The 16,198-nt window shown below is 51.2% G+C and overlaps 1 protein-coding gene across 1 annotated transcript; it reads left to right on the top strand.

Annotated features, from left to right (window-relative positions):
- Window positions 1-613: 613 nt before the first annotated feature.
- On the top strand, window positions 614-15,813 carry LOC132250991 (uncharacterized). Its single transcript, XM_059729395.1, has 2 exons — window positions 614-738; window positions 11,565-15,813. Exons 1-2 carry the CDS (start codon window positions 642-644, stop codon window positions 15,215-15,217), a joined length of 3,750 nt encoding a protein of 1,249 aa, XP_059585378.1. The 5' UTR covers window positions 614-641; the 3' UTR covers window positions 15,218-15,813.
- Window positions 15,814-16,198: the final 385 nt, after the last annotated feature.

Here is a 16,198-nt window from a genome sequence, read left to right as displayed (position 1 = left end):
TGGGTGGCTGCAATGGTGTCCTCTCCTCCTGGCCTCTCTCCACCCACTCCAGACAGTGGCTGTGCCACACAGCTAGCACTGCTGGGAGTCCTGATTGTCCTGGCACCATTGGGGCCAGTCTGGGCTGGGGCTTGTCACACCTGCGGTGGCAGAAGAGGCCGGTCTCACTTCAGTGCTGTGTGAATGCACTAGCCTCCTCTGCACAGGTCTTCACAGGCTAAGCTCCCACTTTGGGGCAGAGGTACCCGTGCCCCTATGCCAGGCATCTGACAAGGCCTGGTATGGGGCTGTGGCCTCTGCTCCTTCCACTGGTCCAGGTCCTGCAGCTGCCAGAACCTTAAATGTGTCACGGGATTTATCATGACCTGAGCTCTTTGCTGAATGTTTTAAATCTGCCCCTGGCAGGACCCGAGCTACCTGACCTTAAATTTAACATAGTTCAGTGGCCTGTGCATGCAACACAGTATGATACAGAATCCTGCTCACAAACTCAGGTATCTGGTGCGATGCTCTGAGGCATCCAGCTGGGAGGCTCAGAGGATGCAGATATGACCAAGTATTGACTCTGCTGCCTGGAGGACGTCAGTGTAGCACCAGCTGTTTCTTGCAGGAGAGACAGAGACGTGTGCGGACATCAAGCCATGGACAGGTCTGATGACACAATCGAGATGTCGGCACTGGGCCGCCCTTTCCAGCTGGGGATGCTATACGACTGCCGCAAGGAGACACTTATCCCAGGTAGGTCCCTGGCTGCAGCCCCTGCGGCAGGAGTGGAGGGAGGAAAGGGCCATGGCCTGAATCGCCTCCTAGCTGGGAATGAGCTCCATGTTCTCCAAGTGCCCTGGTTACGTCCATGGGAAGGGCCCGGCACATTCTCACTGCAGTTCAGCCAGAAGTAGTTGGATGGGGCAGGATGTGTGTGTACTGGGGTGGTGACCCAGCACCAGTCAGATCTTGGACATGTTGCTCTAAAACAGTGGTTGGCAAAGTTTTTGGGCAGAGTGCCAAAAATACCTCATCCTCAACTTGTAAGATGTTGGTGTGCCAGAGGTGGATGGTGAGGGAACTGTGAGGGGCCTGATCCTGCTTGTGGCAGTGCAGCCCTGGCCCCTTCCCCGCCATGAGACCTGAGGCAAGCATTCCAAGAAAAATGCCTTCATGTGCCACACACTGGCTCATGTGCAGGGGGTTGCCAATCCCTGATCTAATGTCCCTTGTGTCCCTCATTCACTCAAACTCCCAGCAGCTCAGCTGAAGGTGTTTTATTTTCTCCTAAACCATCCCCCTGTCCAAACAGCCAGGAGCTGACATTTGGACAAGGAGGCTCATTTTAAATATTCCCCATGAACAAATTTGAGCCCCGCTATTCTTCCTCCACATTTAGGTTTCTTTTTCTGATTATCTAGCCTGACCTTCAGAACAACATAAACTGTGGGCTCCCCTCCACATTGGTGGTGTGTAAGATGTGCATGGTGGTGGGGAGGGGCACGTGCACACCCTGAGAGCACTGGTGCACCCCCTGACAGGCTGTGCTGCCCGCTTAGGTGATGGGCCGGGGGGGGCGGGGGTAGGCAGGAGTGCAGGTACCCCTGCTGTGAGTGGTGGCTGGAGAACGGGGGTGGGAGCACCATGGCTGTGAGTGCCATGGCCACTTCCAGGAGCCCCGTGGCTGCTCTTTGGATGGTGAGATTGGCTGTGAGGGGACCCCCCATTGTTGACTGGTTACTGGGGAGGCATGTGCCCCCCCAGACTAATGTGGCACCAGTCGCCCATGCCCCTCCAGGTCCTCCACCCCTCCTCAAGATCAAGAACTTGTGTTTGACAATAGTCAGCCTGTACTTGATCTTTTTTCTCCAATCCTCCTGCAGGAAATCCCCCCCAACAAGAGCACTGGTTGAGGTCTTGTACAAGGCTTTTCCCTGGCTCTACCCAGGTTGAGCTTTTAGGTTTTCATGGGGCTTCTTCTGGAACAAGGGGAGTCATTAGGGCAGCTGAGCAAACAGCCAGTCCCTGCAGCCATCACCTGGGGCTGCAGTCTTTGCCCCGGGAGGTTCTCAGCCCTTTCTGAACCTCAGCCCACAGATGCTGTACATCAAGGAGCCTAAATCTTCTCTTGTGCCCATACAGCATGTGCTTTGCTCATCTGTAACAACTTCCTAGTTCAGGTGTTGAGTATTTGCTGGAACGGAGCAACATAGGGATGTCCACACAAATACGCCTTGCCCTTTATCAGGGACAGATTTCTGCTACTAGCTTTATATGTGGATGTTCTGGTTAAGTTCAGTGTTACAGAGTCAGCAAGAACAAGATATGTGCCTAGCCAGCATTCCCTCTAAGCTGTGTGGTGTGCGTGGCTGCACAGGAGCACTCATGCTGCACTGCCAGGCGTGTTTGCACGGCCATGCACGTCACACAGCTTAGAGGGAACGCGCTTCCTAGCCCACCCTGTCTTGTGAGACATGGCTGGCTCCATCCTGCCCCGATGTAGGATTTAGCACTCCATGATGGCAACCAGCTTCCTTAGCTGCAAGATCGTCCTCCCTCTTCCTGCTGTCCCCAGCTCCATTCACTACGTGCCTTGCATGTTCTGCAGCTGATGAGTCAGGGACCCTACAAACAGCAGCCTCATTCATTCCAACATCCTAATTCACTCCCCAAGAGCAATCCAACCAGTGAAGTGAATGATGCAGCAGTCCAGTGAAAAAAAATACCATGGAGTATAACCATTAGATTAAAGAGAATAACAACCAGCACTGAGCAAAGTAACATTGTCGCCTTGTGCCTGACACCTAATGCTCCTGCTGGTGGAGTCCAAACTTGCATTCACCTTTGCAGCTGCATCACCCTGCAGTCTCTTGCAGAGTCTGTGATCCACCAAACCCCCAAGATTGTTCTCTGCAGAGTTAGCAGCCAGTCTCTTGGCACCCATCTTGTAGTTGTGATTTGAATCTTCTTCCCCAGGTGCAGCGCCTTGCATTTGTCAGCCCTGAAATGCATCCTACTAGCTCTAGCCCAGCTTTCCAATGTATCAAGATCCTTTTGCATTATGCTCTTGTCTGCCAGTGTGTTCTCAGTTTTTCCCAGTTGTATGTTTGATCAGGAAGCTCTCCCCTTCGGCATCCAGATTATTAACCAATACCTTGAATAGTACTGAATGCGGCACAGCCACACTCTATTAAAGTTATGAAAACTTGCCAGTGTTCAGAAAGGTGGCTAGCCATCTTATCCTGAAGCCAGGCAGAAGGAAGGGCAGGGAGCACTGGACAAAGCAGGCTGCTGCCCATGCCATCTCCTGTCTTTCTGAACCAGTCCACTCTAACATGACTGCTTCCCAGCCTCTGCCTTGCTCTTCAGTACACATGATGTTCTGTACCTTCCTGGATGTCTACATACCCATTCATCCGGCAACAGCATGGGAGCAAGAGCTCCTGTCCCTTCCCACAGCAGCTCAGTGGCTGGGACACTGTCCTGGGGGCAGAGGGCCAGGGCTCAAGGCACAGCACAGGTTTGCCATCACCCAGGCCCTCCTCCCATGCTCCTTCTGAAGCCGGGCCACTGCTCTGGAAGTCAATCGTTATGGTGCACTGTGACCAGTGGGGCCCCCAAGGCTCTGTCCTTGGGCCTATATTATTCAACATCTTCATTAATGATGTGGACATTGGCATCAGAAGCAGACTGGCCAAGTTGACTGACGACACCAAACTTTGGGGTAAAGCATCCACACCTGAGGACAGGAGGGTGATCCAGGCTGACCTTGACAGGCTCAGGAAATGGGTGGACGAGAATCTGATGGGGTTTGTGAGAGGGTTATGCAATTTTATATTCATCTCCACTCTGTATTCACTTGCCACGACTTGGATGTGAAGAATAGAAAAGGGGATCAGTGTTCTTTGATTTAGAGATTCATAGATGCTAGGGTTGGAAGGGACCTCAACAGATCATCGAGTCTAACCCCCTGCATGGGCAGGAAAGAGTGCTGGATTTAGATGACCCCAGCTAGATGCCTATCTAACCTCCTCTTGAAGACCCCCAGGGTAGGGGAGAGAAGCACCTCCCTTGGGAGCCGTTCCAGACCTTGGCCACTCGAACTGTGAAGAAGTTCTCCCTAATGTCCAGTCTAAATCTGCTCTCTGCTACCTTGTGGCCATTATTTCTTGTAACCCCCGGGGGCGACTCGGTGAATAAAACCTCACCAATTCCCTTCTGTGCCCCCATGATGAACTTATAGGCAGCCACAAGGTCGCCCCTCAACCTTCTATTGCGGAGGCTGAAAAGGTCAAGGTGCCCCAGTCTCTCCCCATAGGGCTTGGTCTGCAAGCCCTTAACCGAATGAGTGGCCCTTCTCTGGACCCTCTCCAGGATATCCACATTCCTCTTGAAGTGCGGTGCTCAGAATTGCACGCAGTACTCCAACTGAGGTCTGACCAGGGCCCGATAGAGGGGAAGTATCACCTCCTTGGATCTGTTCATCATGCATCTGCTGATGCACGATAAAGTGCCATTAGCTTTCCAGATGGATTTGTCACACTGCCGGCTCATGTTCATCTTGGAGTCCACTAGGACTCCAGGATCCCTTTCTGCTTCCGTGCCACCCAGCAGGTCATTCCCTAGGCAGTAGGTGTGCTGGACATTTTTCCTCCCTAGGTGCAGCACTTTGCATTTCTCCTTGTTGAATTGCATTTTGTTGTTTTCTGCCCACTTGTCCAACCTGTCCAGGTCTGCCTGCAGCTGTTCCCTGCCCTCCGGCGTGTCCACTTCTCCCCATAGCTTTGTGTCATCCGCAAACTTGGACAGAGTACATTTGACTCCCTCGTCCAAGTCGCTGATGAAGACATTGAAGAGTATCAGTCCAAGGACCGAGCCCTGCGGGACCCCACTGCCCACACCCTTCCAGGTCGAAACCAACCCATCCACCACGACTCTCTGGGTACGACCCTCTAGCCAATTCGCCACCCACCGGACTGTGTAGTCATCCAAGTCACAGCCTCTTAACTTGTTCACCAGTATGGGGTGGGATACCGTATCGAAGGCCTTCCTGAAGTCTAAGTAAATGACGTCAACCCCTCCTCCTGTGTCCAGGTGTTTTGTAACCTGGTTATAAAAAGAGACTGGATTAGTCAGGCATGATCTACCTGCTATGAAACCGTGCTGGTTTCCCCTCAGCATAATTTGTCCTTCTGGGCTCTCGCAAATGTGAGCCTTGATAATTTTTTCAAAGACTTTGCCACGGATGGAGGTGAGACCGACTGGCCTATAGTTGTTCGGGTCCTCCTTCCTCCCCTACTTGAAAATGGGGACCACATTGGCCCTTTTCCAGTCCTCCAGGACCTGGCCCATGCACCACGAGCATTCAAATATTCCTGCCAGTGGCTGTGCGATGACATCAGCCAGTGCCTTCAGCACCCTCGGGTGGAGCTCATCCGGGCCTGCCGACTTAAAGGCATCCAGTTCCTCCAAGTGCCTCTGCACCATCTCAGCAGTCTGGTGCCTTGCTGCTGCCTCACTACAATTCCAGTGAGAGACTTTTCTTGCCCCTCGCTTAGGGACACTGAGGCAAAGAACTCATTGAGGAGTTCAGCCTTGTCCCCCCTGTCTGTCACCAATTGCTTCTGCCCATTTAGTAGGGGTCCTATTCCTCCCTGATGTTTGAGAAAGATAAATGTCACCCAGATGTTAAAGACTCACAGGGCTAATTTATTTCCAAAATAAATGTGATAGAATTGTTGCAACCTCGCCTATTGTTTCGTTAGCGAGAACAGCCCATTTGATTGAGAAGGACTCTCCATGATGGATATACTTTTGACACTTTGTGTCTAATCTATACTGCTAATTACCTTAGTAGCAATATGAGCTATCCGCGTCTTTCTTTTCTGCGGATGGCTTGTACTGAGAGTGCCTTCCTGCTGTTTCTTCACCGCCTGCCTTTCCCTTCTCAGGTATTACTTGTCTTGCTAGAGTCAGAAGCTTGAGGAAAGCTCCTCTCGGCTCCAATCTCACTTCTGAGGGGTACTATCTCTCTTTCTCCTGTCCTCCACCTCCCAACACCACACACTGCTCCCGCACTCACCTGAGGATCAGGTTCTTCCCCAAGGTAATTTCTCTCTCTCCCCTTGACTCCCGGCATCTACCTCTTGCTGTCCCCGCAGTGCTCCTGCACTCACTCATGCAGTGGTGTTTTCAAAAAAGTAATTTCTTTTTTCTGACTGACCTGCCACCTCTCTTGAAGTTTGACTATCCTGGTGTCCTTCAAGATTGCAGGTATAGTCTTTTCTCCACCCTCTGGAGTCCTTGTAGTTTTCTTCTTTGTCTTCTGGTGCCTGAAGGCAAAAATCAATGTCTCACCGCTGTCTTTTATCCATGGTTTTCGAGGCTAATCACCTGCTTCTTTCCTGGGTATGTAATGTCTGACACCTGACAGAGTCCATCATTGGGTCAATCCTGCCTGACTCTGTCTAAGTAACAGGACTCCTGCCTGAGTCCCTGTTACTGTGTTTAACACCAAAAAATGCAATGTTCTCCACCTTGGGAAGAAAAGCCCACAGCATGCTTCTAGGCTTGGCAGTGCTATGCTGGCTAGCACTGTGGATAGTTTCATAGTTGGTAGGGTCGGAAGGGACCTGAGCAGATCATCAAGTCTGACCCCCTGCCATGGGCAGGAAACAGTACTGGGGTCAAGCGACCCAAGTTAGGTGATTATCTAGCCTCCCTTTGAAAGCCCCCAGGGTAGGAGCGAGCACCACTTTCCTTGGAAGTTGGTTCTAGATCCTAGCCACCCTGACTGTGAAGTAGTGCTTCCTGATGTCTAGCCTGAACCTACTCTCAGTCAACTTATGCCCATTATTCCTCATTACTTCTGGTAGTGCTCAAGGGAACAGAGTCTTTCCCATTCCCTGCTGGTCCTCCTTGGCCAGTTTGTAGATGGCCACCAGTTCCCCTCAGCCTTCTCTTGTGGAAGCTGAAAGGGTTCAGGTCCTGTAGCCTTTCCTCACAGCCTTTCCTGCTGCCCCCTGATCATGAGGGTGGCCTCCTCTGGACCCTCTCCATGTTGTCCACATCCCTCCTGGAGTGCGGCACCCAGAACTGGATGCAGTACTCCAACTGTGGCCTGACCAGTGTTGCATAGAGGGGGAGGATCACCTCTCTGGACCGGCTTGAGATGCACCTTTGGATGCATGACAAGGTCTGGCTGGCCTTGCTGTCTGCGGTCTGGCATTGGCGGCTCATGTTCATCTTGGAGTCAATAATGACTCCGAGATCCCTTTGTGCCTCTGTGCTTTCAAGAGGGGAACTCCCCAGCCTGTATGTATATTGTGGATGCCTTCTCCCCAGTGCAGCACCCTGCATTTGTCTACATTGAACCCCATCCTATTCTCGTCTGTCCACTTTTGTAGTCTGTCTAAATCTAGTTGCAGCCTCTCTCTCCCTTTAAGTGTGTCCACCTTGCTCCACATCTTAGTGTCATCAGCAAAGTTGGACAGCATGCTTTCCACCCCCTCATCCAAGTCACCGATGAAGATTTTAAAGAGTGCAGGCCCAAGGACCGAGCCCTGGGGGACCCCACTGCCCACATCTCACCAGGTTGAGTACAACCCGTCCACCACTACTCTCTGGGTGTGTCCCATCAGCCAGTTTTTTACCCATCCAACTGTCACTTAATTTATTGATGAGGATGGGGTGAGAGACAGTGTCAAAGGCCTTCTTAAAGTCTAGAAAGACTATGTCCATGGCGACACCATCATCCAAGGATTTAGTTACTTGGTCATAAAAGGCAATCAGGTTGGTCAGGCAGGACCTGCCTTTGATGAACCCATGCTGATTGCCCCTGAACATGATCTCCCCCACAGGCCCCCCACAGATGTGCTCCTTGATGATCCTTTCTAAGATCTTCCTGAGCACTGAGTTGAGGCTTACAGGCCTATAGTTACCTGGGTCCTCCCTCCTCCCTTTCTTGAAAATTGGGACCACATTAGCCAGTTCCCAATCCCCCGGTACCTGGCCAGATGACCATGAATGCTCATACAGCCGGGCCAAGGGCTCCACAATGACCCCTGCCAGCTCCCTCAACACCCTTGGGTGGAGGGCATCTGGACCTGCAGATTTAAAAATGTCTAGCCCTTCCAGAAGATCCCTAACTACGTCTGCACTGACTGGAGGCCTGACAGAGCTATCCCCAAGACTGTCCCTACCTCTGGTAGGTGGGATGTTCCAGCACCTGAGGCCTCCTGAGGGTGTACAAGCCTCCCTCCTAGTCCCAGGACAGCTGTGGCCCCCTACTCCCAGGACATTGATGCTTACTGGGGTTCCCTTTCTCTTGTCACCCTGCATGCTGGTGAAGCATCCTCTCCACTCAAACTGGCCCCTTCCCCCAGCAAAGCTAGTTTAAAGCCCGCTGTATGAGATCAGCCAACCTAGAGGAAATGATACATTTGCCCTTAGGGGAGAGGTGAAGCCCATCCCACCCCAGCATGCCCTCTTTACAAAAACATGGGTCATTGTCAAAAAACCCAAAGCCTGCCTCATGGCACCAGCTCCCAAACTGCCAGTTAACCACATCAATGCAGGCCTCATGATGCCTACCCCATCCTTGTGGTGTTCTGGTGAGGTGCGTGTGCATGTTGAACAGTGCTGCCCGAGCATCGAGCCCTGGGGAACCCTACTGCCCACATCCCTCCAGGTCGAGACTGACCCATCCACCACCACTCTCTGGGTGCGCCTCTCCAGCCAATTTCTGACCCATCTGGCTGTGTAGGGATCAAAACCACAGTCACCTAATTTATTAATGAGAATGGGGTGAGAGACAGTGTCAAAGGCCTTGCTAAAGTCTAGAAAGACTATATCCACCATGACACCTGCATCTAAGGATTTTTTTACCTGGTCATAGAAGGCCACCAGAGTGGTCTGACAGGACCTGCCCCTAATGAACCCACGTTGGTTGCCCCTAAGCATAACCTCCCCTGCTGGCCCCTCGTAGACGTGCTCCTGGAGAATTTTCTCAAAGAGCTTCCCCAGGACCGAGGTGAGACTAACGGGCCTATAGTTTCCTGGGTCCTCCTTCCTCCCTTTTTTTTTAAAATGTGGACTACATTGTCCCTTTTCCAGTCCTCTGGCACCTCACCAGAGCACCACGAGTGCTCATAAATCTGTGCCAGGCATCCCACAATGACTTCTGCAAATTCCCTCAGCACCCTGGGGTGGAGATCATCTGGACCTGCTGATTTGAACATGTTCAGTCCCACCAGAGGTTCTCTAACTAGATCCTCACTGACCCTGGGCCTGGCGGTGCCCCTCCTGTGTCAGTTGGGAATCCCGGTGGAGGGGAATGTCCCAGTTCCTGCTCAGAAAAATGGAGGCAAAGATTTTGTTGAAGAGATCAGGTTTATTGTCTGGTGCGACCACCAGATTTCCAAGCGTGTCCTGCAGGGGCCCCATTTCACCCAGTGCCTTCTTTTTACTCTCTATATATTTAAAAAGAGACTTCTTGTTATATTTGATCCTGGGTGCTAGTCCTAGTTCTGTCTCCACCTTAGCCTTCCTAACAGCCCCCTTACAGTCTTGACCAATGGAGGTATAATCCTCCTCAGTGATGGCCCCTCCCTTCCATCGGGTGTATGCCTCCTTTTTAGCTTTCAGATGTTCCTGAATGCCTTTGGTGAGCCACAGGGGTTTTTGAGCACTCTTGCCCCCTTATGATTTGCGTTCGGACTGCCACCCTTTGGGCTAAGAAGATCGTCTCCTTCAGGAACGCCCACTCTTCTTGGACTCCCAACTCCCCTTCCCTCTGGGACCTCAGTGCCTCCCCGGCTAACCTCCTTAACTCATTGAAATAAGCTCTCCTGAAGTCAAGGGCTGCTGCCTTGCTGCAGGCTTTTGCCACCATGCTCTGGATGGTAAATTCCAGCAGGCAATGATCACTGTCACCCAGATGGTTGAGCACCTGCAGACCCCCACCAGGTTGTTGCCTGTGGCCAGGACCAGGTCCAACAAGGCATTTCCTCTGGTGGGACTGCACACCTCCTTGGTTAGGTGGAGGTTCTGTATCTCAGCTAGGAACCTATGTGAGCGGTCCGAACTGGCTGATTGCTCCTCCCAGCAGATGTCCGGGTAGTTTAGGTCAGCCATGATGACCAGGTCCTTTGATTTAACTGCCTCTGAGCTGACCTGAGAATTCCCAGTCCAGCTCTTCCCCCTGGTTGGGTGGTCTGTAGTAGACCCCCACTGTTATGTCCCTTTTCCCCTGATCTCCGTGTATTCTAACCCAGAGCACTTCTGTCTGCCCCTCCTCTGACCCTGTGCTGTTAGTTGAGGATGTGTATCCTTCCTTGATGCAGAGTGCCACCTCCGCACCTTTCCTCCCCATTTTATCCCACCTATACAGTCAATAGGCCTTGATATTCACTGCCCAGTCATGCATTGGATCCCACCAAGTTTCAGTGACCCCCACTATGTCTGGGTTTTTTTTAGCTAGCAGGAGGGCAAGTTCCTCCTGCTTGTTCCCCATACTATGGGCATTAGTGTAGAGGCATTTAAAGCCTCCTGAGGGTGTATGTACCTCCCCACTAATCCCAGAACTATCTGGACTCCTGTCACTTACCAGGGTACTTCTTGGGCTCTTCACCTGTCTTGACTGGAAAGTATCATTGTGTCCCCCTGTGGCCCCATCCCCCAGCAAAGCTAGTTTAAAGCATGAAGTATGAGATCAGCCAACCTGGAAGAAAAGATGAAAGGGACTTGGGGTCATGACTGACCACAAGATGAACACGAGCCTTCAATGTGATGCTGTGGCTAGTAAAGCAAGCAAAATACTGGCTTGCATCCATAGATGCTCCTCAAGCAAATCCCAGGACACCATTCTCCCATTGCATTTGGCCTTGGTGAGGCTGCAGTTGGAGTACTGTGTCCAGTTTTGGGCCCCACAATTCAAAAAGGATGTGGAGAAGCTTGAGAGAGTGCAGAGAAGAGCCACTTGCATGATCAGAGGTCAGGAAAACAGACCATATGATGGGCAGCTGAGAGCCATGGGACTCTTCAGACTGGAAAAGTGCAGGCTCAGGGGCAATCTGATGGCCACCTACAAGTTTATCAGGGGTGTTCACCAGGATCTGGGGGAACATCTGTTCACCAAAGAACTCTAAGGGATGACAAGATTGAGTGGTCACAAACTCCTCCATGACCATTTCAAGCTGGACATGAGGAAGAACTTCTTTACTGTCTGAGCCCCCAAGGTCTAGAATAGACTGCTGCCAGAGGTGGTTCAAGCACTGACTTCGGATGCCTTCAAGAAACATTTGGATGTTTATCTTGCTGGGATCCTATGATACTATCTGGCTACTGTCACAGATAAAACAATGCTTTATGATTACTAAATGTTTTGATGTTGTTTTAATACATAGTCTGCTACCTATGTGTATGAAAAATTTGCTGGTAGTACTTAAATCTGTGTGAGTTTAAATTGGTGGTGGTCATTCTGTCAGAGTTTGGGAACTGCTGCTATAATGTATTTGCAATTGGTTGACAGAGAGGTTTCTGATCCTGCTGCCCTTGACCGTGCATTTATAATGTTCTAGGCATCTCTCTATGGGACCTGGACACCCTCCGAAAAGACGTGGATACAAAACCACAGTCCAAGACGGAATTTCAGATCATTGCATCAGACACCATTGATGCCAAGGCCTCTGCTCTCAACGTCACAGCTTCTCTGAAGGCCAGCTTCTTCTGTGACCTGGTGAAAGTGAACGGATCGGCTAAATATTTAAATGATACCAAGACGTCCAGACATCAGGCCCGTGTCACTCTGCAGTACTCCACCACCACCCAGTTCAAGCAGCTGACGATGAGCCATATTGGTCACCAAAATGTCTCCTACCCTGATGTATTTGACCAAGGCACGGCCACTCACGTGGTCACCGCTGTGCTGTACGGGGCTCAGGCCTTCTTTGTGTTCGACCGGAAAGTGTCTTCATCTGAGGATATGCAAGAGATACAGGGAGAGCTCCAGGTTATGATTAACAAGATACCAACGATCACCTTACAAGGGAATGTGTCCCTGAAAATGGATGAACAAGAGAAACACCAGGCTGAAAAATTCAGCTGTAGGTTTTATGGTGATTTTGCTCTTGAGAACAATCCAGTGACTTACGAGGATGCCATGAAAGTTTATGCCATGCTCCCCAAGCTGCTGGGGGACAACGGGGAGAAGGCCGTGCCCGTGAGAGTCTGGCTGTACCCGCTGACCAAGCTGGACTCCAAAGCCGCTCGGTTGGTCCATGAGATAAGTCTTCAAGTGATCTTTGATACCCAGGCTGTGCTGGAGCAGCTGGCAGAAGTAGACATGCGCTGCAATGACCTGATGAAGAACCGCATTGCCACGACCTTCCCTGAGATCAGGAGGAAACTGCAGCAATTCCAAGCCCTGTGCAAGCAGCACAGACAAATCTTCCAGAAAGAGCTGGCAAGACTCTTACCCTCCATCCGTGGGGGTGGGAGGGAAGAAGGGGCCCTGGTGGACATTTTAACTTGCAAGAACCAGTCCCCATTCAATACACAGCAACTCAACGAATTCCTGGAGAACAAGGAACAAGAAATAAATTTTGTGAGCTCCTACCTGTCTGCCCTGAAGGATGTGGAAGTCATGTCCTCCAAGAGCAAAGTGGATGAAATAGTTCTTGACCCCATGAATGAGTTTGTCATCTGCTTTACATTCACCTCGTTACAGGACGAGGAGCCCTATTTATCAGATTTAAAGCTCTGGCTTCAGACCCACTATATGAAGAATACTCATGATCCAGCCCCAGCCAGTCGTGTCAGTGAGAACCCCAAACCCAAACTGTGGTTTGAAGACAAAGAAAGACATAAAAATGCCCGCAGATCTGCAAAATCCTTGTCAGAATTTGCCCGTGTCAACAGATCCTGCGGGAAATCTCGGTTCCTTGTGGCGTCTGTCCCAAACAAGGACAACCCAGGAGCTTCCATTTACCTGTATGAGGATGGGGAGCTGGTCAGCACCAACTTTGAGCCTCCAGCAAAGCCTCTTCCTCCCCTGATTGCTGGAATCAGCCATGACCGTGTGCAGCTCACACTGAAGCCAGCAGCCCGGGGAGAGGCTGCGATCACCGGCTATCGGGTGGAGTACAGAAGAGTGGGGCAGGAGGACTGGACAGCTGTGAGTGTGAATAACAAACAGGAATCATTCCCAGTAGCAGGGCTACGGGCAAACACCGAGTACCAGTTCCGATACGCTGCAGTGAGCAAACCAGGGCTCAGTGTGAGCAGTGACAGGAGTGAGACTGTGAAGACATCCTGCCCCACCAGCCCCCCGGGGAAGCCTGTAACATTGAAAGTGGAACCATGTGCTGTCACACTGTCCTGGGAGGCACCAGCTGTCACTGGAGAGGGAGTCACTATAAGAAAGTACAGGGTGGAGTATAAGGAAGACACAGGAGATACAAGCCCGGAAGAAAAAGGCAAATGGCAGGAGCAAAGGACCAAGAAGAAAGCAGAGTCCTGCACCATTGAGGGGCTGAAGCCTGGGACGTCCTACGTGCTCCGAGTGTCAGCGGTGTGCACGGATGGTGCTGTGAGTGACCCCAGCGAGGCGGTGTCCGTTTCAACGCTGGGAGCAGAATCAAAGTCGTTAGCTCACGAGTACTTGAAGAAGAGCGCTCTGATAGGGGACCAGAAGCCCTCCGTGTACGCACTGCCCCTGGAGGAGGCAGCGCGTGGTTCTAGCTCGTCTTGTTTGAAGTACAGGCTGGGAGCAGACAGCTCTCCCGCCCACAGAAAGGTCATTATGGTGATGGGAGCAACCGGGTCTGGGAAGACTACTCTCATCAATGGGATGATCAACTACATCCTGGGAGTGCAATGGGAGGATGATTTCAGGTTCAAACTGATCCACGAAGTGACCAACAGAAGCCAGGCTGAGAGCCAGACGTCTGAAGTGACCGTTTACGAGATCAATTACAGACAGGGCTTTAAAATCCCCTACAGCCTGACTATCATAGACACCCCAGGGTTTGGTGATGTGAGAGGGATAGCTCATGACAGGCTAATAATAAAGCAAATCAGAGAATTTTTCTCTACCCCGGGGGACATTGATCAAATAGATGCTGTGTGTGTTGTAGTTCAGGCCTCGCTAGCTCGTCTAACCCCTGCCCAGAAATACGTGTCTGATTCGGTGCTCTCCATCTTTGGGAAGGACATAAAGGACAACATACAGGTGCTGGTCACCTTTGCAGATGGACAGACCCCCCCGGTTCTAGAGGCCATTAAGACTGCTGATGTGCCTTGTGCTAAGGATGCCAAGGGTACCCCTATTCATTTTAAATTCAATAATTCCACACTGTATGCTAGCAATGCTGGAGCTGACCATGGCAGTTCCAATTTTGATGCGATGTTTTGGAAAATGGGATCCATAAGCATGAAGGCCTTCTTTGAATCTTTATTCAACTTAGAAAGTAGAAGTCTGGCCCTGACGAAGGAAGTGCTCAGAGAACGGAAGGAGCTGGAGGCGGCTGTGGAAGGGCTGCGGCCCCACATCAGGGCCGGACTGATGAAGCTGGAAGAACTGAGAAAAACAAAGAAAATTCTGGAGCAGAAGAAGGGTGAAATGGAAGCCAATAAAGACTTTCAATATGAGGTAAATGTGACAGTGCCTGTGCAGGAGGACATCTCTGGTACAGGGAACCACATAATGAACTGCCAGCAATGTCGCTACACCTGCCAATATCCTTGTGCAATCTCTAATTGGGATGATCTGCGAGGATGTGCAGCAATAGATAGTAATACAGAATATTGCAATGCGTGCCATGGTAAGAGTTTCTGGAAAGCTCACTTCAATCCGAAGTACAAGTGGCGTTATGAGACAAGAAAAAAGAAACAGACCTTCAGTGAACTGAAAGAGAAGTACGAGAAGGCATCCGGTGAGATATTATCAACAAAGAACGTGGTGGAGAAGCTGAGCCAGGAATACGCTGCAGTGGAAGAGATATTGCTAAAGCTTATTGACAAATCATCTTACAGCCTCCAGCGCCTGCAAAAAATCACCTTAAAGCCCAACCCACTGTACACTCCAGAATACGTTGACCTGCTAATCATGTCAGAACAACGGGAGCTGAAGCCTGGGTATCAGGAACGGATAAAATCACTGAATGAAGTGAGGGAAGTAGCTGATATAATAAGGAAGATTGCTAATAAGGAGCCCCTGCTGCCAGGAGAGTAGGACATGTCCAGGAAGGGAGTAGAAAAACTGCCTTCATTCGGGACATGTCAAAGACAAAGTGAACCTTGTTTAAAGCTTGTTCCAATAAGTACTAACTTCAGCTTAGCCATGAGAAGAAACAGCCAGCTTAACCAGGGGGGCTGGAAGCTCCCGTTACTTACATAGATCCTTTCTTTTAAGATTCAAGAAGGCCGTTTCACTCAGATTTACACCAAACTTATTTTATTTGCTATAGTCTACACCAGTGCCACTGATAGCAGAATCACACCCATTAAATTTGAACTATATCATGTATAACAACAACAACAAGAAGTGGTTTTGTATCATACACACACATACACATAAACCTGAGTCACCATCAAATGTTCACATGGAAACTTCTCAGATGAATCGGACACACATGACCCTTCTATCAGAGTACTCTCTCTATTGCAGGGGTCGGCAATTATTTTCGGTAGAGGGCCACTTACCCAGTTTCAGCAAGCTGTCAAGGGCTGCATAGGTAGTGCCACCCCTTGACAGGTGTCCCAGGCCTTGGTCCCCATCTTGGGACCAATGTCTCAGGGCCAGCACTGGTGGGGCCCAGAGCAGGGTACAGGCTGGCAGGGGTCTGTGGAGCCAGTCTGGACTGCACCAGCAGGGAGAGGGGGGAGCTGGCATGGCCCCACCAAGCTCCTGCCAGCTGGGACCCTGTACCCCTGGCGCCTTGCTCTTGAGCAGGCACAGGGAGCCCCGTGCAGGTTGCGAGAGCCTGCAGCAAGGAGCACTGGCCATGGGGTGGGGGAAGGGCTGGGTTCCTCCCCTTCCCCCACGCTCTACACCAGTTTGTAACCCAGCCCCACTGCCAGCCTGGGTCCTGCGCCAGCTCCGGGCTCACCTGTTGGGGCTGCGCACGGCAGCAGAAGCTACAGCCCCCCACTGGGCAGTGCTTGCCACCGCCGCCACTGGGATTCCCAGTGCATGAGCTCTGGGCAGGCAGCA

Source organism: Alligator mississippiensis, chromosome 5, assembly GCF_030867095.1.
Source record: "Alligator mississippiensis isolate rAllMis1 chromosome 5, rAllMis1, whole genome shotgun sequence".
Classification (NCBI taxonomy): domain Eukaryota; kingdom Metazoa; phylum Chordata; order Crocodylia; family Alligatoridae; genus Alligator; species Alligator mississippiensis.
The sequence above is the reverse complement of the archived record's forward strand: the minus strand, read 5'-3'. Positions and strand labels throughout refer to the sequence as shown.